The sequence below is a fragment of the Protopterus annectens genome, chromosome 6.part1 (genome assembly GCF_019279795.1).
Source record: "Protopterus annectens isolate FY-2018-M chromosome 6.part1, PAN1.0, whole genome shotgun sequence".
Lineage (NCBI taxonomy): Eukaryota > Metazoa > Chordata > Ceratodontiformes > Protopteridae > Protopterus > Protopterus annectens.
The window spans coordinates 424,144,421-424,172,058 of record NC_056738.1 but is presented as its reverse complement, the minus strand read 5'-3'; the positions used below and the strand labels follow the sequence as shown (position 1 = coordinate 424,172,058).

Genomic DNA, 27,638 nt, shown 5'->3' with positions numbered 1-27,638 from the left:
ACATGCGCGAACATCCACATTGCATAGTCCTTGTGGGCAACTTGATACCATTATTGTACATGTCCACCATTGCATATCACTACTTGCGTTAGCTTTCCCCCTGTGCTACCCATGTATGCGGCTATCTGTTGACAACCTTACCACCGGCATGCAATTATGTGCAGCTGTTACACTTTGGTATGTACTATGGGTGCAGATAACAATTCAGGACATTCATACAGTTACTGCAGCAGGCATGCTGGGATATACACACAGTCATAGCAGCACACTGTACTGTTACCAACATGATACTACTAATACACTTCTATGTAGTCACCCTGTGCATCAGCAACGTGTTGACCTGTTCCCGCAATGATGTTGGAGATTGCAGGAGGTGGCACAGTGTCATCATATGCACAGGGTGTGGATTAGGTATGCCTGAGTCAGCCACTGATACCACCAATTGACATGTGTGTGTATGTGTGTTGGTGAGGGGCAGCAGTACAGGGTGGGGCAGTGTTGGTGCAGTGTGTGCGTGTATGTGGTCGCCCTAGGTGTTAACATTTCACATGTGTGTATGCATGCACACAGTTCCACCTCATGGCTGCCATATACAGGGGTTTGTGGAGAGCCACAGACTGCACCTGGCAAGTCATACAGATCAGTGTTTGTGGGCACGGACATGGTACCTGTGCCTGGCAGGGGTGCTACGGACCGTATCCAGTACTAAGCCAGACTGGGTACTGTCATCAGAAGTGGGAGTGTGTTGACTGGACACAGGTCCCTGTTGGGACTGTCCAGAGCCACGTGCACGTGGTCTCCTGGGGTGTTCCGATGACAGCACAGACCCAGCATTGCTGCGGCTGCTGCTGGCACTATGGGGGCATGCGCGAGCCTGTTGTCATCCGCGCCGACTGCCAGCTGCTGCTGTTGCCGGCATAAGGCCACGTCGATGCCGCAAACGCCCACCATTGCCCTGGCTCATGGACATCTGGTTGTGGAACTGCTGTAATATGTCCCCACAACGTCTGTCTATGACATCGGTGTAATTACGGATAGCATCCGCAATATCACGCATACTGTCTGTCATGGCTGTGTGACATGCTCTCAGCTCCCTCAGACCCTGTCTGGTGTACCTTTCCATACGTGACTATGCCTGCATGACAGTCCGAAACATAGCTGAGGTTGACAGACCTCTTTGGGCACGTCGGCCAGAGGCAGTACGCCCACGGATGCTCCCACGAGAACCCTTGGGCAACTGTCTGTGTGGTACCATCAGAGGACCCTGCCCATGGCTGCTGTGTGGGGACGCATGTGCCACAGGTACCACATTACCCTGGTCTATGCCCACTGTATCCTGTCCATCACCTAGGGACAATGTTGACAAAGGATGTACTGGCAGGATGACTGTGCGCAATGATGGGGTTGACAGCTGTGTACTGTCAATTGGCTGACCAATGGCGGACCCTGACAAACCTTCCTGTACCATTACACAAATATCATCTTTACCAGTACCCGTGGCACAAGATTCAGGTTCCCTGCTGCAGGTCAGCAGAGCAGCACCAGAACCTGTGGGAGAAAGACAGGAAACACAGTTTACAGTCTCCAGACATTGTTACCAGTTATGCACTTCTACACACATGCACACATGGACGCAGGCACACATGGACACATGCACACAGGCACACATGCACACGTGGACACATGCACACGTGGACACATGGACACATGCACACATGCACACGTGGACACAGGCACACATGCACACGTGGACACAGGCAAACATGCACACGTGGACACAGGCACACCTGCACACATGGGCACAGGCACACCTGCACACATGCACACCCCGCAGTATACACACAGAGCACTACTGAGTTACACTACTGTTACTAGCATTATCATGACTATTATAGGTTATGTTAAACACACTCACCAGCATGGATGGCCTGCCTTGCTGGAACCCCGGAGGGACCTGCAGAAATGATGAGATTAATGTCAGTGGTTACAACTGTGCCATTGATATTGCATATGATACAGTGTACAGAACAGTCAAGTGTACATATGGCACATTACCTGCATGCTCCATGTCGTGCTGCAGCCTCCATCATAATGCAGGTGTACTGCTGTTGCTGTTCCGGGGCTGGAGCCACAACACTTAGGAGTAGCCCCTCCAGTCTGGTGAGGGGGGGATGTGTGCCACCCCACCTCCTGTGGCAACCTGTTGCCTGTGGATATCTGATGCACGCTGACGGACACTTCAGATTAAATCATTGCAGTGATGTCGCACCTGCTCATATGTCCTGTTATGTGTGCCAATATCATTTACCCTACGGACAAGGTCTTGCCACAGTGCAGCCCTCTCCTGCTGATTCTGACTGGTGTGGGAAAACAGGATGTCATACTCCCGCACCAGGCTCTGGTGGATCTCCTCGTCTTCCGCTACAAAGTAGGCGGGATTACGCTGACGCGCCATCTCCCTGGAAGAGAACACAAACAGGATATCAGCAGACTATGTCAGCAATATATGGCACACATACTATACATGATATTCATGTGTAGTGATATACTACTACTCCCATATGTTGCATGTGTGTGTGTCGTGGTGGATACACACGTACATGGCCAGATATCCGTGCTCAGCCAACACCTGTGCAACAATACCTGCCACATTCCACACAACATAGTAGCATGCCCCATCGGTCAGCACACACTGACAGGTCCAATGCACAACCTCACTCTGGGGGTTCATCCCAAGGTACTGTATGTGGGACGCCATCCACTACTGTGATGTGGACAGAAGTTACTCAGCCTGGATATACATATCCCACCACCACCACCAGCACAATAGACTACTTTGATATGTATGTGATTAGACAGTTATTCACTTGCTGGGACTGAGATGGTATCCATGCAGCACACTGGGCCAGTGGAAGCCACAACCCACACTGCTGACCCCTTTGCAAATACTTACCATGGACATGCCACAGATTGCATGGAACTTGCACACACATTTCTAACCCAGGCCCTATGCACAAAGGTTAGGCATCCTGTCCGGTGGACCCCAGACAGAGGCAGATTGTATAACAATAGCTGGAGGCTACTGCAGGACAGAGCACATTCACATTAAGGGAAGGCATCTGTGGTCAGCACTGGTACTACGCTACGGTCCATCATAACAACGGCCACGGCCTACTCTGGGAGGGAAAGTTAAACTCTCAGGCAAATCAGATAAGAACATAATAATCTTATGACCAGTATTTTCCAACTTGGATGAGTTGAATTCTGCTCTCTGCTCCCACAAGAGTGCAAAAGAACTCTATTAATGTAAAACAAACTGGTTTTGAGCTCAAGTGCAATAACAAATGCTTTACAACAGAAGTCAGAATTCATGCAATGTCAGGAATCCTTGGAAATAAGTTCACTAACCCTGAGAAATGTTTACAGCATACAAAAACTTTGCAAAACTTAGAAATATTTATTTATATCAGCATTGCAGGGAGAGATGGTTTTAGAAGTCTTGTAGTCGCAGGTGTCCAAGCCAGGCACAAGGAAGAGCTGAATGTGGTAATCTTTTCCTACTGTGAGACAGACAGAATGAGCCTTTCTGAAAAGGGAAAGGGAGGAACATTTGAGGGATGGTTACAGTGTCTTATCAATGAAAGAAGGCATCCCAGATCGGGGTCCCCTTCTATGTTTTACTGAAAATCTTTTTCTGGGTGACTTCTTGTATTTTTAGGAAGGTCTATCCTCTCTTCTAAAAGAAGAAATAGGCTTGGTTACATAATTCCTGTGGTATCTGGGTACGGATGTAAGCAAGACTTGTCTTCATATCTTACCTTGTTCCTGTAAGGTTTTGAAAAGGCTACCTGTCTGTGGTCCAAAAAGAGGTACTTGTTAAGGAGGCAGTCAAGCAACTTGACCTTGAAATACTATGGCGTGGGCAGACAACTGTACTAGTAAGAGCTGCTCTGGAGGAGGCCTTAGCTGCATTTAATACTACTTTTGTAGTTACGGTTTTTTTTTTTTGCTATTTATAGTTTTCACAATTAGAACAGTTATTATTGATAGTGCAAAACCTATATCACGAGTATATATGAATATCTATCTATGTCACTTAAGTGGCCTGATTTACCAAAGACAAAACTTGTTGTTTAGACAGTACTCTACATGTTCATCACTGCTTTGTGAGTAGAATGGATAAAAGGTACATGGTCACTGGGATCCGATAATATGTAGCCCTGAAGGCCAGAGCAGAAGTGGTGTAAATGTTTTTTACCACAGCTATTCACAGCCCTGATGTTCTTGTCTGAAGGAAGGGTGCTGGTACTGGGTAGAAGGTTTATCAGAAGATATGGAAGCAGTTGAAGGGTCAGCGACAATATTCTTGCAAAGGAACTCAAAGTCTTTAGGGACACTGTAGACTCTGTCTCGCCTTTTGGGAGGTGGAGGTTGAGAGTCAGGGGTACAGTAAGTGGATTCAAAAGCATATGTATAGGCCTCCAGTACTGATGGTCAAGAAAGAGGGCTTGATTGCCCACCTCTAAAAGGCTGTAGTACCTCTGTTCTGAAAATCAGACATTTGCCTTGACTCCCAATCAAAGTGTTTCATCATATTTAAAATGGTTTTCCTGAAAGAAGCCTTTTCCATAAGACAGTCAGGAGACAGGCTGTCCTAGTCATCCGAGGCAACCTGACCCAGAAAAAGGAATTTGAAAGGAGTAGGTCAAGGAATGGTCATCAGAACCTCCTCCTCATCAGGAAAAGGAGTAGGAGGAGAAGCTTGCACAGTAATCTTCTGTGGAGTGGAAGGAAAAGCTGACAATGAAAGGGGTTTAAGAACCATTAAAGCTTTAAACAAGCCCTCAGAGACGTCCATCCACTCCTCCCTGGAAGGAGGTGTTGAGGAGACGTGTTTTTTCTGTCATTTGAAATAAGTGCGGAGGCTCTGACTCTTGTCATACCTCAGTCAGTTTGCTGGGAATTTCTTCCCTAACAAAAATTTGCAGGATGCTTTCCAGGCCCCCTAAAATTATTATGCACAGCTTTCATTTCTCGTTTACAGTCTCTTTGGACATGCAGTCCTTAAGATGACTTACCAGCCTCCAGCTGGATTGCACTAGAGGGAGTATGAGGGAGAGTTGGAAGTACCATAGATTCTACAACCTCTGCAGATACGCTGGAATCAGAGTGGGTAGGTTGAGTATCAGGCCTTGGCCTCTCGAACTTCTTCTTGTGAGGAACATCCAGTGTGGAGGGATCTGCCATCTTAGGGTGGGCCAATCACTTAAGTCGTTAGGTCTTCAAGAAAGTGTTTAATGACAGCAAATGGGAATGCAACATATTGGGCACAAATGACTGGCAACTGGAACAAGTTTTATAATTGTGGTTGCCATCAAGGCATAAAATACACTGTGTATGGAGGTCTTTGAAGGGAAGCTGCCTACCGCAGTCACACTTATCCCTCCTAGCCAACATCTAATCAAAATACAGTGAAAACATTTAGAGAAGAAGAAAGGTTTCCAACAGGGCACTAATCTGAAACTAAGGTATTAGGCTGTACAATGACCAACTGACGATCAGACCAATGGTTACAAGACATGCATTCAGGCTGGTGATGAGATAATCTGAGAATTTATGCTCATACACCCATTTATGTACCCCTACACTTGCAAGCTAAGGTCATGTACTGGATGTATACTCCAGCTGGACGTCAGCAGTGAAAACCCATGTGTGTGGAATACTGCAATAATTATTTCATTTAGGACATCAATATTTCTGAAAGACATTGAGAGAGTCCAACTTATTTCTGGATGCTCAGAGTATGAATTATTTTCAGCCTGTTACACAACACTACACTCCTAATAAATTACTATATTCATTCACTCTCTTTTTCTCACATTTCATCTCCAAAGTGGTACACTTCAAAAATTACTATATGCCTTCATCATTTAGCAAGCATTACTACTACAACTACTCTTTCTCTTGCTGTACAGTGACAGAGCCTATGCATTTCACCTCCAAAACACCATAAGATGGAATTTTAATGAGATCTCTCATTAAAAGTTATTCACGACTAATTTATATCATAAAAAAATTCTTACTTGTTTTTGGTGTCAAGTAAACACTAAGAGCAGTGATGGCATCCTCTGATGGGTCTTTGTATAATTCAGTAACTAACAAATCATTGTCCTTCATTCGCAAAGGAAATTTCTGCACATCTGAATAATAAAACAAAAGGCTTAGAGCCAAGGCAAGTGAAACAAACAAATGCAAGTGAAAACAAAGGTCATTCTCAGTTAAAATCAAAATCTCTCTTGTCTACTTGTTATTTCAGTTTTGAAGCATTCTGCAAATGAAGCTGCTTTCCTCATTATCTTAAATATTCATATTAAATGTACTTAATGGTTCCAATATACAACACAGATTTTTGCAAGATATAACTTAAAATGATTAACTTCCCTTATGTTTCCCCTAATTAGCCCCCTGACTACCCAAAATGCAGAGAGTTTAGAAAGTTTAACATTTACCTCCAGCTTCTCTTTAATTCCTATACTATCAACGAGTTGATATTTGCTTTGATACTGATAACAGCTCTATAACATCTGAAACCTGCTTTATCCTTCTCAGGGTCAGAGGAAAACAAGGGCCTACATCAGCACTCAATGGGCATAAAGAAGAGAAACAAACTGGGTGGAATTATAAGTACCTCAACTACAGGTAATCTTTGTACTGTAATATTGCACTAGGTAGACATTAACCCCAGCATGACATTTTTCATCAGTTAAACATCCAAAGTGCCACATTGTTGCTCTCTCACACCTAACTATACAACACAGTGCACTGAATGTCACATTAAATTGCTTTGTTTTTACTTCCTTAAGTAAACAATGACTACTTCAGGGGGTCTGTTTATCACTTCCCAAGTTCTGATCACTAGAATTAAGAAAAGCTCTGTATTATTATCACTGTTTTTTGGAGAATTTTGGTTATTACTGATCTCACTTCTTCACTTCTGTTTCTATTCTAATGACATCCCAGGAGGATGTCACAAGTCGTCTTGTAGTTGTCAGAGTCTTTCTAAAGGCCATCATTTGCAGTTATCTTTTAAGTCTACAAAAGAATAATATTATTTATATAACATATTGATATTTGCTGGGGAGTCATGTTTAGAAGAATAAGAAAGTTAAATTAAATGTGAGATTTTGCAATGCTTCCCAAGGAAATGTGTTCTTTCCAGTCACTCCATACTTAAAATTTTTACAGAGATAATTAGGTCTATATCAGATAGTCGAAGTTCTGTAACTCCCAACACCTAATGGTCGAACCATTATGTTCGAAGTTACAGAACTTCGACTACGTAAAAAAAAAAAATAAAAATACAACATACAAAAAAAAACAAATTGTTGTAAGCAGGGGGGCAAGCCCTCTTGCACCCCCACACCCCCCTACTTAAATATACCAACTCTGAGATCACACCACATTGAAGTGAATGTAAACCTCTGCTTATGGAGATTTCCATTCAAACACTTGATCTTTTACAAATTCGAACATATGGTCTCAACCATATGTTATTCGAACTTGTAAAAGTTCGACTACGTCATAGGAACCCACATAATTAAAAGTATTTTTGTAACTGACAGGTACTGATTCAGTGCATTTAGTTTCTGAAGTTAAGGAGATCAATTATTTGGTGGCCAGGCTTGTTGTTAAATAGTAAAAACAGATAATTTTTCAAGCTTATCTGAACTGTATCACTGACTTGCTGAAGTATGAAAATGGAGGATGCAGACTTACAAAGGGGAACTGACACTGCTGCTTTACTGGATGTCCTTGAGGAATCACCATCAGTGGCCCTAGAATAATTATGGATGATGATCAGACTGCCAGTTTAGAGCAAAGTTAGACTTCAGAGAGAATTAAAAAGGATGTTCTGACAGAAAACCAACAAGACACCCTGTTGTCTGCAAAACTGAAAAATAAAGCATTACAGGATATGGCCATATGAGGATGGTAATGATTTTGTCAAAACTAGGTGACGGGAAGGATAATGCTAAAATCTACGTCTATATGTGAAGATAATATCTGTAGCTCACTGACTCTTCTAAGGAGGAGAAAGGATTACATTGTTTGTCAAAGACAAATCAACTGAATGGACTAGGTGTTCAGTGAACTGTATATCTGTGGAGAGTACATGGACAGTTGTGTTGCAATATGAAGTGCTGATAATTGAGCATAATACAAATATTCTAGGTTATTTTAAAGTTTGGTACATAAAGAGCAAATTCATCTTTGGCAAGTGGGTAAACTGCTAGTTGGATAACAGAAGAATTTTTTTTGTTAGGTCATGACTACTTCTCTCAAATGGGGAATCAGAATTTCATTTTAGGCGGCTGTGTGTGCATGCAAACTGAAAAATATAAAGCTGCAATAGATATATACAGCTGTACTAAAGTTTTTTTTTCCTATGGGAAGTGACACACAGGCTAGGTATTCCAGTATGCCACTTAGCAGGTAAATGACATTATTCTGCAAAAGTCAGATGTAGGTGGTAAACAAGACAGCAATAGTACAGCATTTCAACATTTTAAGTTGTTGGCAGGTTAGCTTTTTGTTTCAGTGTTGTCTGTATAAAGTTTACTTGATTATTTATACCTATTGTAGCATAACAGATGTGTTCTACCTTTAAGAAACATTTCTAAGACCTGAACGTGCAGTATAAATAGCAGGCACATGCTATATCTTCAGTGCCATTTTGCGAGTACAGCCAGAGTGTGAACATCTATGCATGAGATAACTAGTTTGTATACATGTTTGTGTTTGTATATAATAAAGCTGCTTGAAGAGAACCTACAATGTTTGTCTACTTCTACTAAACGAGAAACCTGGTGTCAGAACTGGGATTCCAGAGACTGCTCTTCAGAGCCAAGAGGTGCAGCGTTAACAGTGAAGGCAAACTAAGTTAACCGAATGCAAAAAAAAGGGCGAGAAACAAACTAAAGGTAATGAAAACTTGCACAAATAATTTATTTTATAAAAAAGATAAAATGGAGCATTACAAGGGCACAAAATGCATTACTAAGCAAACAAATGGCATAAAAACATTTATTAAGCAAATGAAAAGCGTAAAATAAGTTTATTAATTAAGCAAAATGTTTGAAATTAAGAGATTTGATAAAACGAGCATCAGAAAAGCACATAAAGGGTACAGAATTACCTCAGAATTGCAAAATGAGCATGTTTAAATAAAACGGGCATGTTTAGAGTTAAAACAAGCACAAAAAAAAAAAACAATGGATATGAAAAGAGATTAAATGAGCAAAATGAATATAACAAAGGGCAAAAGGGCACATTAAGTATAAATAAAGCAAGGTTATTGCATGTTTTTGGTGAATTACTGTGTTTTGGCATAAACTACTACTTCACATTGACTGGAGCTCTGAATAGTGTAACCAGAGTTATTCGAAGTATCTCAAAGTGTATAAAAGTGCATACAGTGTGTGTTTATTACTGTCCATTTATTCCAAAGAGTTTGTTGTGTGTAAAGTGCAGTCAAATACAGCCATTTAAAAAAAGTTTCTTGTGCTGGGTGTGTCTATTTGCAGAGTGCCACCATTACAGAATGTTTCCTGCACTACACAGAGTTGTTAAGCAAAGTACCGCCATTCTGGGGAAATTTCAATGTGCTGTGTACTGTTTATTCGCAAAGTGCAATTACTTCGAAATGTTTCTTACTCTGAGCTTCTTCTGCCCATTTTATTCACACAGTGCAGTTATTTGAAATGTTTCTTATACTGATAAGAGGTAATTTCAGGAGTATTACAGTGGCCGGGAAACATATTTCACAAAGTTCAGTTATACAGAGGCTTGTTGTGTTATTGGTAATGCCATAAATTTCAGGCATATGTACATGTGTGTGTTCATGCATACTGGCAAACATCTTCACTGAGATGTATTAATATGGCAGATGGCTTTCGCAAACCACTACCACTTGTATTTGATCAGAAAATTGCAGAGAATTGGAGGAACATTTGAGCATGAGTACGATATATTCATACAAGCAGCTTATTCCGATAAAGATGCATGCATTTTACTAAATCTATCAGGGTCAGAGGCCATAGAGAGTGTCCATTTGTATATACACCAGCAGTACATGAAGGTGAAGGGAAAATTGTCATATTTTTGCGCAGGCTGAATCAAGGGAAGACCCCGAGAGTTTGAAGCGCAAATTAGGAGAAATGTGCAACCCCCAGACCAATGTTACATTACAGAGGCATTTGTTTTACATGAGTGATACAAAGCAAGTAGAAACTTTTGCAGCTCATATTACTGACCTGTGAAATAAAGCTAAAACAAGTAAGTTTGGTGACTTATGCTGCTGTAAGAAAGTCTTTGCTTCGTGACAGTGATTTGACAATGAGCAAAGCTATTGAGATTTGTCAAATTCATGAAGTTACAGAAAGGCACACAAGTATGCTTGCAAATGATAAGAGCATGGTTTCAGCAGGCTCCAGAGCAAATGTAGACAGTATGTAACACATGGCAGGCAGAAACAGGCCTAGGCACATGGCAGCTACTGCCCCTGTGAGTTTTCCTAGGAGGTCATGCAACCTTCCAGCAGGTTCTAAGACCAGTTTAGTTAAAGGAGCATGCTCAGTGCCATACAAGTGTGAATCAGCAGAACACACATCAATCTTTATTGTTAACTGTCACAATTATGGTGACAACCATGAGACTCAAAGACAGAAGTGTTTAGCATTTGGTCAGCAATGCTATAAATGTAAGAAATGGAACCATTTTCAAAAATTCTGCAAATCAAGTATGCCTCACACTTTTATAAAGAAGGGTCATTCAAAAAAGCAAATTGATCAAGTTGAACTGCAACAGTCTGTCTATGCAGATGGTGTATCAGTAATTGGTGAAAAGATTGATGCAGTAGATTTACTAGCAAAGCATGAAGTATTTTGCACTGTTCAAATCAATGGTAAACCCACTGAGCTCAAAGTAGACACTAGTTCAAAGTGTAATGTTATGCCTGCAGATACTTTTACTAAGGTGAGAGCTGGTGAACAGCTAAATGTGACCACTTGTACGAAACCTGTTGCTTATGGAGGTGAAGAAATTCAAACCGAAGGCTCAGTAGTGCTTTCATGTTATGTTCACGAACTGTTACAGCTTATTATTCTATGTAGTCCGAAGACCTGTGCAGTTATTACTGGCTCTCAGAGACAGTTTAAGAATGAATCTGCTTTCCTTTATCAAATAAGTTAATCAAATAAGCACATTTCCCAGTTCCAGCTTCAATAACACTGTTTTTTTCAGAGTATGCTGATGTTTTTGATGACAAGTTGGGCAAACTTCCAGTGGTGTATTCTATGAAACTAGACCCAGAGATCAGTCCAGTGGAAGAAGAGTTCCCATAGCTATGCAGTATAAGGTCAAAGCTCAGCTGGACAAAATGGTGCAGCAAGGTGTAATATGCCCAGTCATAGAACCTACTGAATGGGTATCATCCATGGTAGCAGCTCACAAAAAATGCTCAAAATCAGAATATGCACTGACTCAACAGATTTGAACAAAGCACTAAAAAGAGTGCATCATTCCATGTGTACAGTCGAAGAAGTCTTACTTCTAATACCGAATGTCTCTGTTTTTTCTTTTTTAGATGCAAAAAATTCATTTTGGCAAATGATGCTTGATTGCAAATCTTCATTACTGATTACATTCAGTACCCTATTTGGAAGATACAGATTTCTTAGGATGCCATTTGGAATAAATTCTGCAAATGAAGTCTTTCATTGTGCAACGGAGCAAATTATTTCAGGTTATCCCTGTGCCATTATAGTAGATGATTTGTTAGTCGGAGACAATGGTGAAGCAGAGCATGACAGAAATCTTAACAGAGTTCTAGACATAATTTTACAAGAGTTCTTGTAAAGAAATAGTTTTTTTTCTTTACAAGAGCAGGAAAGAGAATATATAAAATACTTGCTGATCTGACCCATCAGGGCTATAACTAGTTCTCACAACTTGAGCTTCTGCTGTAGGACTACCAGATTCAGGAACAGTTTATATCCTACAGCTGTAATACTTATTAATACAGACACCAACCATAACACCTGATACACTGAAGCCTCTTTTTTTCATTTAATCCTGCTGCTCAAAGCAATTACCGCCAGCATTACTGTTATGTAATATGATGGCTATACCGAGTCGCATCTAAGGTTAACAAGTGCTATATCGTAACTAAACAGCTGTTATTCACTAGTCTCTATTTATTCTATATCTTAACAGTATAGGGGTTTGGTGGTGGGTATTTATTTATCACTGGATAATGGGTATTGAATGCGTTTATGTAATGTGAACTACCGCTTTCATAAGTGTTATTTTCTTTCTTATGTTATTCTTTGATACCACTGTATCTACGTTATTTGCACTGCATTTCTCTTGTGAGCTGACGTTTGTAATTTCGTTTAGGCTGCACTTGTGTGGTCCTAAATGACAATAAAGTTTCTCTGAATCTTTGAATTTTGACACACTGAATCAGAGCACATGAAGTGAACTTAAAAGCTCAATCCTCTAAAGTGCAAATTCAGACTACCAGAAGTTACGTATGTAGGTCATTCGTTTACTAGCCTTGGCTTGAGACCAGATCCGTCCAAGCAAGCAGCCATTCTTGACATGCCAGCACTAGATCATGTTCAAGCTCTACAACGATTTCTTGGTATGGTCAACTACTTAGGCAAGTTTATACCAGACTTCAGTGAGCTGACAACACCTTTGAGAGAACTAAAATTTAAGAATGTTAAATGGTCATGGATGGAACATCACCAAAGTGCATTTGAAGACCTTAAGCAGAAAACAGCTACTCCACCTATATTAAGATACAATGATGTCAACAACCAGTAACTTTTTCCTGCAATGCTTCAAAATTTGGTCTTGGTGCAGTTATTCTTCAAGAGGTAACCACCATGAAAAACTTCTCCAAACCTAACTTTGGGCTGCTAAACACAGAGGTGGTTAACTTCATGCCACCCATGCAAATGGAGAATAGTTGCATGACTGCTGAATCATACACCAATGCACTGTACGAACACGTTGACAAATGCATGAATCTCGCCATACTCAAGAGAACCAAGATGCTCTCCTCCAAAAAAAGGAAGCTAATCTGGTGGTCCCCTGCCATAAATAAACTCTACAACAGAAGGAGGAAAGTGATGCGGAATAAGGTGAAGTCCCAAGACTGGAAAAACTCCCTTATCAGCCTCAACAAAAAGTTGAGATCCCTCATCAAAACCTATAAAGCTAGCTATGAAAACAGAATTGCAGCAGATAGTAAAGACAACCACAAGGCCTTCTATAGTTATATAAAAAATCTTCACATCAATACCCAGATTTGCACTGAGCTACTGCACAATGGTAACTCCTATACTGAGCCAACAGATATTGCCAATATACTGGCTGACAGATTCAGTGCCAACTTTACCCCCCAAAGGACCAATCACAATACCAGTAGATTGTCAGGCACCCAGTATTACTGCTGCACAGGTTGAAATAGCACTGTCCAAGTCCAAGAATACAGCTTCTATGGGACCTGACAATATCCCTGGCTGTGTTCTACATGAATTACAGAGTAAACTGGCACCTCACCTGTGTGTCCTGTTCAATCATAGCCTCGCCTCAGGCTTTGTCCCTACCAAATGGTTCACAGCTACAGTCATCCCTCTTCAGAAAGAAGGAGCGACTACAGTCCCTGGGAACTATTGCCCCATTAGCCTGATGAGTCTGATATGCAAAGCTATGGAACCCATCATCATGGACCTAATAAACAAGGATATAGGGAGTCTCCAAACTCTGGATCCCACACAGTTTGGTTTTGTGAAGGGTAGAGTATGCCTGCTGAACCGGGTCGACGACTTTGAGTCAGTCACCACTGTGGATGAAGGCAAGGTCGTTCATACAGCCTACCTTGATCTGGCCAAACCTTTGATACTATTCCCCACTAAGGAATCACAGAAAAACTCACTATGCTAGGCATCAACCCCTATATCACTAGGTGGATTGCAAACTGGCTCACAGATAGAACTCACAGTTTGAAAGTAGCTGACTCAAAGTCAGACTGGTGACTAGTCACAAGTGGAGTCCCACAGGGTTCGGTCCTGGGTCCTCTCCTGTTTGCTATCTACTTTTCTGAAGTCCAGGCCAACACGAAGGGACTCTGGCTGACAATGTTCGCCGATTATTGCAAGTTAGGAGCTATTAACTCCCCAAGTGATGTCGACATCCTACAGAAAGGTCTCACTGAGACCAACGACCGGTGTCAGAAAAATGGCCTTAAACTCAATGCCAAAAAATGTGTTGTCATCCCCTTTGGGAAAAGCCCGGTTCCCATGAATTACCACATCAATGGTAGTCCACTGAACACAGAAGGCGTTATAAGAGCTCTGGGAACACAGGTTGACAGTAACCTCTCTTTTGTCCACAACATTACCACTGTGGTCAGAAAGTCATTCTATGTGGCACATCTCATTACTAAGGGTTTTGCATCCAGGAAGAAAGAGGTCATTGTCTCCCCTCTACTCTTCCCTCATTAGGCCAGTCATCAAGTACAATGCCCCATTTGGCATGTACCTCACCAGTCACCTGAAACAACTGGAAATGCCGCAAAAGTACCTCACAAAGAGGATCCTAGGCCTTAAACACTTGTCCTATATGGACAGACTCAAAAAAACTCCAGCTATTCTCTTATCACCTACTTAGAGGCGATCTCTGCTTGACTTACAAAGCCATGTCTAACTCAGCTCTGTTAGAAATGCTACATCTAGCGAAATCCCAATCCCTCCGCACCATGCACTCCAGAGACCTCAACCTCATTACCATTATCAAAAGAACAAGCTGGAGGGACAGGTTCATAACCCAGAGACTGCCCATGCTATGGAATAGACTTCCCATACATGTCAAACAGAGCACCTCACTGGCCCTCTTCAACAGAAATCTTGATGAGTTAATGGGAAGTAGAAAATTCACCCCAGGGATCACTCCAGTGGCTCTACTCAACAGAGGCACTGGGAACTAAGGTTGGGTGGCATGATGCCAGGGTAATCCTATGGGCTAGGCTTGTAAAGGTCCAGGGCCATTAGCCTCATACACACTTATGAACCTAAGAGGGTAGACCAGTAGCCTATGCATCTAGAACACTTACCCAAACTGAAATGCAATATGTTCAGATTGAGAAAGAACTTTTGGCAATAGTGTTTGCATGTTCCAAGTTTCATGATTATATCTACAGCAGAGATATTCAGATTGAAACTGATCATCAACCTCTGGTTACTATTTTAAAGAAGCTTACGCATTCAGCTCCAGTGAGATTGCAAAGAATGATGCTTAAATTGCAAAAGTACAACTTTACAATGGTCTGTACAATAGGCAAACTTCTTTATCTGACTGATACCTTATCCTGATCACCCAGAAATACAATGAAACAGCTTGATGCAAAAAATTTTGACTTCGATTTCATGGAACCGCATAATTTTTCTACCACAAGACTTGATGAGCTAAGAGATCATACAAAGACTGATCCAGTTTTGCCAAAGCTCAACCACTACATAAATGTTGGATGGCCATCAAAATGATCTAGTGTACCACCTGAAGTGCAACACTACTTTTCTTACAGAGATGAGATGTTGATGGAAGATGGCATTATTTTCAAAGGTCCTACAATTGTAGTTCCTGCTTCTTTACAACAAGAACACATCCAGATTTTTCATCATGGTCATCCAGGTTCTGAAACTACCAAAAGAAGGGTGAGAGGACTATTATTTTGGACTTCTCTAGCAAAAGACATTGATAACGTACTTTCTTCTTGTTCAGTATGTAATAGTACTAGATCACATTTGCAAAAAGAACCACTTCAACTAAGTCAAGTTCCTGAACTATCTTGGGTCAACAGTAGCCACTGACATATTCGAGTGGAACAATCAACATTACTTAGTACTGGTAGATTCTTATTCAAACTGGTTTGAGATCGAGCTACTACCTAACCTAACGTCCACTACTGTTATTACCAAGTTGAAATATCATTTCTCAGTCCACAAAAGTGCACAAAAGCTTATCTCTGACAATGGTATGCAATTTCCCAGTCAGTTATTTCAGAAATTTGCAAGGGAATGGGACTTTGTACGTTACAAGTAGTCCAGAAAATTCGCAGTCAAATGGACTAGCTGAAAGTGCAGTACAGAGTGCAAAGCAATTACTTGAGAAGTCAAAGCATGACAATACCAACATATTTTTAAATTTATTTAATCTCAGAAACATAACCCGTGACGATATACTTGGCTCACCTGCTCAAAGACTTCTGTCTAGGCAAACCAGAACAACGTTGCCCATCAGTTCCAGTTTGAGGACTAAAGCTAAAAACAACAAAGCAATCAAAGCCCAATTGTTCAAAAAGTGTTCTTTCTAGAAGTCCAGTTATGACAAATCAAGCAGATTTCTTTGTCTGTTGAAAGAAAGAGAGACAGTGAGGATACAAACGGTGAAAGGTTTCGAACGGATTGGTAAAGTAACAAATATATGTGAAGAGCCAAGGTCTTATCTTGTGAAATCTGAGGGTGTGAAGTATAGGAGGCATCAGACATCTACTTCCTGGACCAGAACCGTTATCGCAGCATTGTTCCTGTCCAGACTCTAAATCTCAGAGTGATTCCGACAGTGTTCCCATCCCAGAATGTGTCTTGATTAGCACTACCGTTTCTGATAATGTTCATAACGTTCCTAAGGTTGAACATTCAGCAGAGACAATCCCAGTTGCTAATCCCAATTCCAGTTTATGTCACACGATTTGGTCGCATCTCCAGGCCCAGTGTGAGACATACAGCAACTTGGACATAGTTGTACATACGTATCTGGTATTGTATAATTGCATGATGAAAAATTACTTTGTACATATAGCATGTCAGTCAATATTGTTAATGTCATTTTTCAAAGAGGAAGGATGTAGAATAACATACATGTTGTACTTTTAAGAAGCATTTCTAAGACCTGAACATGCAGTTTAAATAGCAGGCACGTGCTGTCTTCAGTGCCATTTTGTGAGAGCGTGAACACGTATGCATGAGACAACTAGTTTGTATATATGTTTGTATTTAATAAAGCTGCTTGCACAGAGCCCACAATGTTCATCTACTTCATCCTGACTAGACGAGTGACACCTATAATGGTTAAAAGTTCTGGAACTTATTTATATTAAATAATCTGGCTCTTAATGTAATGTGCATGTCTGCTCCCTTCATACTGTTTTCAGATGACTAAAATGACTAAGGGGTAATGGGGCCTTCCTGGACAGCTGAGCACAATTTGTATAATTTGGTATAATTATTTAAACTACAGATGTTTTGCATTCTTTTTGAAGCTTATACAATTACTGTTCTCAAAATGTTTTTGCAATACTTTGGAGTTTTTCTTCCTGGGCCTCCAATGAAAGTGGGCACCTACCTAGTTAGATTTTGCCCAGTAATCAAATGTCAGTCAGTAGACCAATAAATAAATAAAATGACTATATTACTTACAGATCTATCATTCAGGTAAGAATACAAGTTTTGAATTTACTAAGACATGATCTGTCTTCAGTAGATCATTTCTGTGTATGAAAACATCCTTCTGCTCATGAAAGTCTCAAAGGACAATCTTGCTCTGGAAATATTGTTTAGTCAGTAGTGGCTGGCACAAGTGTTCAGTAAAGGCAAGGCTGCTGCTGAAAAATATTACTTAACTGGGCAATATATAGAAAGGCCACAGAAATGGCTATGGCCATAATGGAAAGAGCCAGTAGTTGTCATGAGTAAAACCTTTTCCTCCCCATGATAGCAGCATTTTTTATAATCTGCCAACTGCTTGGAAAGTGTGACCTTTGAAACTTTGATCTCTCCTTTTTAAGAGGTGCTGCAGATGAACAACTGGTCACACTTTCTAAAAGAAGGCATTCTGTTTAAATATATATCCAACTGCCAATGAAGACCCATGCAGTGAAGTATGCATTCATTTTTGTTTCCACAGGAAAGGAAAAAACACCAGTTAATGGACTCATTCATGATAGACTCAGTAGCCACCTTTACTGTAAAGGAATAACTGGTGCCCACAGAACTACCCTATCTTTGTGGAAGGCTAAGTAAGGCTGGTTTATTGACAGAGCTTGTTATTATCAAAGGTGAGGTGATGGCCATTAAGAAACCTATTTTCCAGGACAGAAATTTCACTCCATCTTCACTGCCAGTTTGAAGGGTAATAAGTATGATTTTCTGTTATGAAATTAAGTTCCCAATGGAGAACTGGATCTTTAACTGGAAGTCTTAATTAAAAAATATAACTTCAAGGAAAACTTTCCTGACCACGAGTGACACGTGAGAATTAAACTGAATTAATGTATGGAAATTCAAAACTGCCACCCAGACAAACCACAAATAGCAAATCTTGTCAAAAAAGTCGAATAAAGCCTTGAGAAGAGCTGACTTTGGATCAACATGTCATTCCTTGAAACTAACCCACTTCTCTTCTAGTTTTTTTTTTCTAATGGAAACTTTTGGGAAGGTGTTGGCACATGATGACTTTCTTGGGATAAAGAGGATTGCTAACCATGCTCAGAAATGAAGAAACCATGCTCACAGCTTTTAGGCATTGAGATTTATGTGACTGAAACAGCGATGTTTCAGATGGAATGAGCCATAAGGACTACTCGTAAGATGAAGGTCCATGAGTGATACTGTTGTTGGGTACAATGAAAGTCTTCAGGGTCAGGTCCACTTGCCCTAAGGTCTAACACAATGACATGGTTTTGTGATTTCTGTAGGACCATGTTCTTTTTACCGCATGTGCCTAGAAGTGTCTCATTTCAAAGTGACATACATAATTGTAGTAACTGTACAAATGGGGTGTTTCCCTTACATCGTAACCTCATTCTCTTTGAATATACCCTTTAAGTTGAGTTACTACTCTTCAGTTCTGCTACACTTTTCCAAATACAATGAAATTTTACATCTTCAAGTTATAAATATTTTACTATGCAACTCCTTTCCTTCCACTAGTTCTGCTCTTGTAGGCTAATCATTCATAAGTGTATGATGGCATATCTCTAAATTGTGTGAGTTCTTTGTTTCTCTCTGTCATCAGCCACATTTTTGACCTTTGTAGCTTTCTATCATTACTTAACGAGCATCGTTATACTCATATACTCTTATGAGTCTAACTAGCGTTTGCCTCCCTCACTCTTCTTCCAAGTTAGGCAGAATTGTATCTCCATTCTTATTCACTTGCTGATTCCCTTCCCTACACTGGTAAGGTGGTCTAATAAAATAATTCATTTCTTCTCATTTTGTCTACAATTCATTCAAGTGGGAAAAAATCTTTCCCTATTAACATATAATAGAACCATGATGAACTACCTTACGAAACATAGTGTGTCTTTCTGAAGTAATGAGGCAGTGTTTCTCATCTCCGTGACTGTAGACTACTTCAAATGTTTTTTGTAAAGTTTTTTGCATACAAATACAGCAATTTTATAAGCATGACCATGCTACCAGAGTCTAGCAGTCTGTGCAGCTCTCTGATGTCAGCTGAGTCATGACTAATTAATTTTGCAGTAAGACAATTTTGAAAGCAGTATTATATAAGCTCAACATCATTTGTAGCTGTTTTTTATTTTTTGCTATTTACAGTTTTTCACAAGTAGAACAGTGTTATTATTGCTAGTGCAAAATCTGTGTCACCCCATCTTCCGCATTTATAAAAGTGCATGCTTTAAAACACTGTTTAGTTTTCAGAAGAGGTTCACTGCATAATTTCTCCAGCTCCCTACTGAAATGTTGGCACTCAAAATGTAGAGTGCTGACAAACCAAAAAACAGACTGGCATTACAGGAAAACAGTAAATCTCGAAGATCACTCATATGCTTTAAATTTCTTTTTTGCAGGTGACAAGCCCCCCTACATCCTTTCCAATGAGGTGAGCAAGCACTTACCCCCTGAACTTTTACATACCAACTCTGAGATTGCCATACCTTGGAGAAAAGGGAATATTCACAGAAATGGCCATCTCATAATTAGTATATATAATCCTGTTTTTTTTTGGCCATTCAGCCACTGTGTTTGGGGACACACTCTACCTTGTCCGGACACTTCAATATCATTACCAATTTCTCTACTAGTGCAACAACATTTCAGTATCCTTAGGGACACTATGAAATACCTAGTTTCTTAAAGGTGCACACAAAGCACTGACATTTATCAGTAACTAAAATTTCTACCATTTTACTTTCAGTATGCTCATCTGGAGCATCTGACTGTAATTTTAGTACGTGTTCTGAACCACAAAACAGATCTTACCATTTTCTTGAGAAAATGTCCAGCTACAAAATGTCTCAGAGGTAGCACTATCTCTAATTAACAATTTTTTTTCTTTTTCTTCCTCATAATCCTGATATTCAGTCCCTGTTATTTCCATGAAGGCTTTTAAAGTCTCAACAGTTAGCTGGGCTGACAGGATTCTAGCCCAGACACACTGCTCCCATCTTTCTTGGTGGGTGTACTGTTTGAAAGCTATGAGATATGCCTTGAGATCTTCCTATTTCATTAATTTTTTAACAGGTGGAACTGTCTTTAGCATTGTCATACATACGTCAACAACCACCATCCACTCAGCTGCAACAGCAAAAGTCTGAAGCACTAGCTCGATGGATGCCAATCTAGAACAAGGAAAAACACAAACTCACTCCACACAAAACTCTATGCCCATACCACAGGACTGTTGTCTCTGCAGCTCGGGGAAAAACTTGCTCAACTAATGGTGTTTCAGCTACTGAAAGGTATAATACAGGATCATTTTGACATTTAAAATGGTGGCTTGTGGAATAATACATGTGACAAAGGGAGATACTGCCAGCCCAGCTATCTGGAATTTTGTAAATAATTATATGTCATTTGTGAATATCACCATGATTCATATGCTTGTGTTACAAATGTATTAGAACTGTATGTCGTATAATATGGTTTGTATAGACATATGTGCTGAAGAGGTATTTTACAAAGTGCTGTTTAAAGATGCAACCAAACCATGCCTACTGAATTAGAACAGAAATGTACCTGCATTATTGTAACTGTTTAGATGTATATATTTTTACGCCGGAAACCGGAATACAGAAGGTTAATTTCAGAACATTTGCTGACATTAAATTACTTTATGGCCATGCAATAAAAAGATGTTATCTTTCAGCTTCAGAACAACAATGTCTGTGCTGAGAAGTTTTCTGTATTGTCTTGGAAGTGTTTTATTGTTTTACGACTTGCAGGATCTGCCTTAGATCTAAGAAAAGCCCTTGTCTATGTAGAGTCACAGGTAGATGCTAAACGCTACCAGCTGCATCAGTGGGTGTTTTCACCTGGGATAGAGTCAGATGACAAGAAATTATGTCATTCTGCAAACTATCAAGATCCACTCAACATCTGCCTTGTTGCTCTAATTGAGTGTACTAGGTTATAGTAATTCTGTTACATATATTCAGGAATATAGCAAAGCTTAATTTAGATGTGTTCTTTATTTATGTGACATTGTCCTGCAATGCTGTTTTAAATATGTAATTTGATTTTGAACTCTGATGTTACTGTGATTATAGACTAAGTATTTTCTTGTTCTTTTATTATTATTAAATATATTTAAACCTTTCATTGTGGCTGATATTTGTCAGACATATTTAAGTTCTGAGAGTACTTGCATATTTATTTGGTGTCATTGTGTAGGCCACTCCTAATAGCCTCGCTCTTGGTCAAACCACCATTTGTATTAACAGTAACATTACACACCTTTTGTTCAGGGCCTTAAAGTAGATGGTAAGGAGTGACTGGTGGGCAGGGGAATCTAGCTTATAGTCTGGACAGAAGGGGGCATAGCTAGTTAACCTGTGCCAGCCTTTCCCAGGGGTGTGTGTGTGTGTGTGTGTGTGTGTGTGTCTGTAAATCAAACCTCAAAGAGTGTGTCTCAGCTACTTGGGTAGGGGCACAAAGTACTCATTGGACAGAGAGGGTGCTGGATGTCTTGGCTTGGTCACTCAGCTGAGATCTCAACTCTAAAGCTGTGCGAGTGGGGAGTCTTATTGGGGATCTGGAGAAAGAGGGTGAAACCAGCCCTGGACTGTCTGTGGTCTGTGCATGCTCTTAAGGGAAACTGTACTTGATGCTGACAGCTACATCTGTAAAATACTGTGTATGTAACTTGTCATCCTCCCAATGTACATCCCCCACTGGAGCTAGTGGTGAGGACTGAAGCTCCTCGATTACTGTTGCCAGTGTTGGGGCAATCACACTGAGTTCCTACTGCTGAATTCACATGTACCAAATATTCTCATAGAATTCTGAGAAATGTACCCTCTTTTGTTGTATTTTCCCTTCTTGGTCCCCTGATACATCCTTACTAATGCAAAGCAAGTTCCAGTCCCCCAGACATAAGTAATACTGAAAGCTTATTTCTTCCAGAATTCTCTAAGTTCCATAACAGCAGCTCTAGGTGGAATAAAAATAATGGTAGCATAATCACCTTCCCCTCCAAAATTCCCTTACTACCTTAAATCTAAAAGTGTACCAGTACTCTAGCAATCAGTATTATTACTTTCCATTTCCTTTGCCCATGACATTCTATTGAATGTCCATCATGAAATCTTTCTTTGTAAAAATTCACATGCTAATTTTTACTTCATCTTTTGCAACATTGCTACTTGAACCATACAGGTCATAGTATAATTCAATATTCTGCCTTTTTACACCTGTAAGCCCATTTCTATTCCTTGAAGGAGTAGCCCTTATGATAGAAAGCTATTACTCTCACCTGTTATACTTGACAATTCTTTTGAATTTATATTCCCAACTTTAAGCTTCTATGCACAAACTAATCTGACCCCTTATGCACTTGATTCTTCCAATCTCCATATGAACATGTCCACATTTTTCAACACTTAGATTTTCAGAACCCAAGCTCCTTTTAAACAAACACAAAAACTATATGCATTTTCAAAAGCAAAAAAAAAGTTACCCTTCCAGATATGGACAGTTGCCCCAAACTGATGGCTATACCTACAGATATTACCTATTTTAAAATTATGGTTACTTGTACTAAAGTACATGTCAGAGTTTATTTTCCAACTTGATCTGATTACTATATTCTTTTCTAATCTCCAATTCTGCATCAGATGTGAAAAACAGCTTGCATACTTTCAGTAAACATTAACTTGTTGCCATAATACGTGCAATGGCTACCTTTAAATAAACTGTGGACTGCTATATCAAATACATTCAAGTATTAAGGCTGCTGAGGAGGAAACTACTTTTATAACTTACACACATCTCCCCGTTTCAAACTCTTTTTGACTGAACTACTTGACAATGTGCCTTTAATATTTACTGTTTTGTTCCTTGTACACTTCATTCAGCACATAGCATTCAGCCCCCTAAGTTAATTGCTAGTACCTGCAGATTTGTTAACAAAAAATATATGCCGCTAGTAACTTTGCAGATGCTTGAAAGAGACTTTGTAATTTAATCTCAGAACATACTGTTCATGATTAACTATCTGTAGACATACTTTTTAATGGTAAAAACAGTTAATGACTTTGCAATAAGAACAAACTACCAGCTTCCATGCCTTTACTTTTGTTTCATTTTCCAAGCCAATTTCCTTAAACATTTCTCTATAACTTAAACCAAAGATGTTAACCTAGATACCCACCCAAGTACAAACAGGGAAAATTATCATCTTAATTCTACGTATGATATGATCACTATACTTTTACATCTACCACCACCGGGCATTATATTAACTTTAACTTGCTTATTTCCAGCCTTTCATATCATGTTGCTGAGAAATGCCTGAATACATTACAACCAAGAAAAACTACCTTCAAGCTTTAATATCTTTTACATGTACAGCAATCACTGATAAGACTCTCCCCACCCAATGTTTAAAATACTCCTGAATGCACCTTAAAACAAAAGCACTTTGCAATACAACATGCAATTCATATCATGAAATCATTGTACAAACATTAATAATAACAAGAACTGTTTTATTATTTATTTTATTTCCGGTTTAATAACCAGGGAGGTCCACTCGGCTCAGGGAGCCCATTTTCAGTGGAGGCCCAGGGAGAAAAGCTCCGTATTACATAGTTTAGTAACAGATGCAATCATGGTAAAGTAGACACATTTACAATTACAATTACATTTCATGTTAGCGAACAGGAATAACTATTTGGTTACATAGCATCTAAATATTTAAGATGGCAGTAGTGACTTCATTGAAAGTGAGAGTAATGACTTAGGTGAAGTAGAGAGAAAAGGAGGAATGAGCTATTTGCAATATGTACATTTATGTTAGGTTAGGTTGTATTCAGAGTTAGTCAGGAGTTTAGTCATTCAGGATGGAGTGGGGTGATTAGTAGGCTAGGTGGCGAGAGTTTTACTTACAGTTACATCTCCAGTGTCCCTCTAAACATTAATGACAATGGGTAAATATGCTTTACAGTTCACCTACCAGTTCAACACAATGAACAATATTCTAGTCTTCCTCAGCCACTTGTTGCAAAGCCATATTTCACTTGTCTAATTTTTTTTTTATCTGATGGGACTGGTGCTTTGCAGTCTCCAATTTTTATACTCATTTCACAATGTTGCTGGTCTTTTTGATGAACATTTTTACTTCCCAACACCAGTCTCTCATTCAAGTCAGAGATACTCCATATTCCTAGCTTGCTCCTGTGCTTATTTGTCACTCAAGCTTTCTCCCTTGGAGTAATGGAATGTTTCACTGGCAAATCCTCTCTATGGGCTTTGTCACTGTCAGAAAACTGAAAACCAAAGTTCCCTTCTGATTGCTGGCTCACTCTTTGTTAGATAAAATTTTTATTCCTCCTTAACCTGTTCTGCAACCAAAAACGTATTTGTTCTTTTAGAAAAAGTAAAAGACAGATGCATACAGCAGCTTGAATCTTACACCTGCCTCTCTCTCAGTATTCTCTAAATACTTGGATAAACTTGCTTCCATTCTTCCTAAAAAAAAAAAAAAAAAAAAAAAAAAAAATCTAAGCTTGTTTCCTGCCTTTCCTGTAAGTTGTCTAGTCCAGATACAGATCTGCTGTATCCAGGACTGTTTGTAAGCTTCTGAGTCCCCAAGCCTTTCTGTGTCAGAGGGAAGCCTTCCAGCTTAATTTTGTTTCTTAGAACTAGCCACTTTTTTTAGTTTCAGCACTCAAATCTTTCTTTGAGCTCAGCACTTGTTCAGAACGCTACAAATTACTTCAGCACTCAACTTTCCTCACTTGTCTAAAGGAAAACAGTTTCTAGTATTTAAGAAATAAGCACCTATCCAGGCATGTCTAAGGGTCAGCTCCTGGTGTTTTCTCCTGTCTACCTGATGAATGTGGATATCTTGGGGCAATGCAGCAATTGCCTCATGTACATAGACAACCCTCTCCTCCTACCACCCAACACTACAACCTGTGAGAGATGCACTTATATAGCAAAGCTCTCTTCACCGAAGACTGGACTAGACAGTCAAGAGGAGACGGTAAACACTTGCACCACACCACACTCATCACATAGTCCCTCAAAATCTACACCACCAAAACACACACATAGAAACCCAAAACACACACCTACATTCACGGAGGGTCTCAATAAAAATCTACCTAAGCAGCAGGGACCTCCAAAGCAGAAACGCAAGCAACATCCACCCTCCAACACAACCCAAATGACACATAGCCCACAAACTCAGTGTGCCACTCAACCACAGCCCATAAGGCATAACAACGTACCCAACACACTAGTCATAGATGACTCTATCTATAGTCAGGCACACTGATGTTCCACTCACCAGGCTAAACAAGGAGAAAGTTACTGTCATCTGCTTGTCAGGTGCCAGGATCCACCACATAATGCACACACTCAAGACACTCTACAACAAGTACAAATATGAGTCTGTCATTGTCCATGTTGGTGTGAATGACCTGAGAAATACCACCATGGACTACATGAAAAGAGACATGGAGGAGCTGTCCGATCTTATAGCCCAGGCAGGTATGACCCTAGCCCTATGTAGCATCCTGCCATCACCCAGAATGATACCACAGATTTCTTCTTTCAGCTTTTCCCAGTTAGGGGTCGCCACAGCGGATCACTTGTCAGCTCATGATTGGCAGTGGAGTTTTACGGTGTTGAGTTGTCAGCCCAGCGCACAACCTTCCACAGAAGGCACACACACGCACGCACTCAAACCTAGGGCCAATTTAGAGTGCCCAATCTACCTACAGCATATCTTGGGATGTGGGAGGAAACCGGAGTACCCAGAGCAAACACATGTGACCACATGGGGACATGCAGACTCCGCACAGAAGGCACCCCAGCCGAGGATCGAACCGGAGAACCTCTTGCTGTGAGGCGACAACGCTAACTGCTGCACCACCGTGGCCACCCGGAATGATACCACAGTACAAGGACAAAATGATTGCCTTCAACAATTGGCTAAGCTTCTGGTGTCATTCTAAGGGTATCCAGTTTCTGTCTGCTTGGGATGACATGATCAACAAACCACGCTGCTTTGCCAGAAATGGCCTACACCTGTTGCCCCTGGTATTCCGGATACTGGCTATGGCTCTTGCCACCCCTGCAGTGCTTTTTTAAGGCAAGATTCAAATGACAAATTCACCACTGTAACAGGTACAAGCAAGCAAAATCTGAGGGTAATGCTACTTAATGCTATAAGTCTAAACCTCAAAATGCACTCACTCGAGGCACTCCTTAAAATGGAGAACATCGACATCTGTGCAGTGACAGAAACCTGGTTCAAGGCTCCAGAGAGCACCCCTGCATTACCAGGCTATAATTCATACCACACCTTTCGGCCACCTAACCTGGACTGAAACACTAAAGGCAGAGGCGTGTCCATATTCATTAAGGATATCCACACCTCCAGGCTAGTTGCTCAGCATAATGCATCCGAGATTATCCAAGTGCAACTAACTCGGGAAAGACCGCAATCCAAATTGTAGATTGCTACAGATCCCCCACCATGCCCCAGGACTCCACTCCTCATTTCTTGATACACTGGAAAATATTAGGGTACAACCTAACACCCTAATAATGGGTGATTTCAATTACCCCACCATTAACTGGGAAAAAGTACAGTTTTGTACCTACCATAAATGTAGATGTCCGATAGATATGCAACTGCAGTCATAACATATGGGTTGTCCTGCTTCAGGCAGCCCTCGGTCGGCCGGATTCCAAAGTCTGGGTCCAACGTCGGCTGATGTCGCATTTCTCTCCGACGTCAGAGCAGCTGGAGTATATAAGCATCAACCAACGCCATCTTCTTCAGTGTTTCTTGCCCCAGATGCCAGATGCCCTCCAGGAAGGCTGTAACCAAACTGGATTTCAAAAATAGGTTGCCAGACAAATAGAGTAGTAATAAACAGATACACCATAACAGATATCCCCAGCTAAGGATAACAGTGAGAGGAGTGGACCCAAGGAAAGAGGGGAAGGTGGGAGGGAAAACCCGACTGCAGTTGCATATCTATCGGACATCTACATTTATGGTAGGTACAAAACTGTACTATGTCCTTCAAG

General features: G+C 40.5%; 1 protein-coding gene across 2 annotated transcripts in view; it reads right to left on the bottom strand.

Annotated features, from left to right (window-relative positions):
- The window catches only part of LOC122805610 (BTB/POZ domain-containing protein KCTD3-like), a 2,987,990-nt gene that overhangs the window by 694,482 nt on the left and 2,265,870 nt on the right, over positions 1-27,638 (bottom strand). For both annotated transcript variants that reach the window (XM_044075857.1, XM_044075858.1), the window contains exon 9: positions 6,084-6,200. In XM_044075857.1, the coding sequence (XP_043931792.1) occupies positions 6,084-6,200 (117 nt within the window). The remainder of the gene's footprint in view (positions 1-6,083; positions 6,201-27,638) is intronic.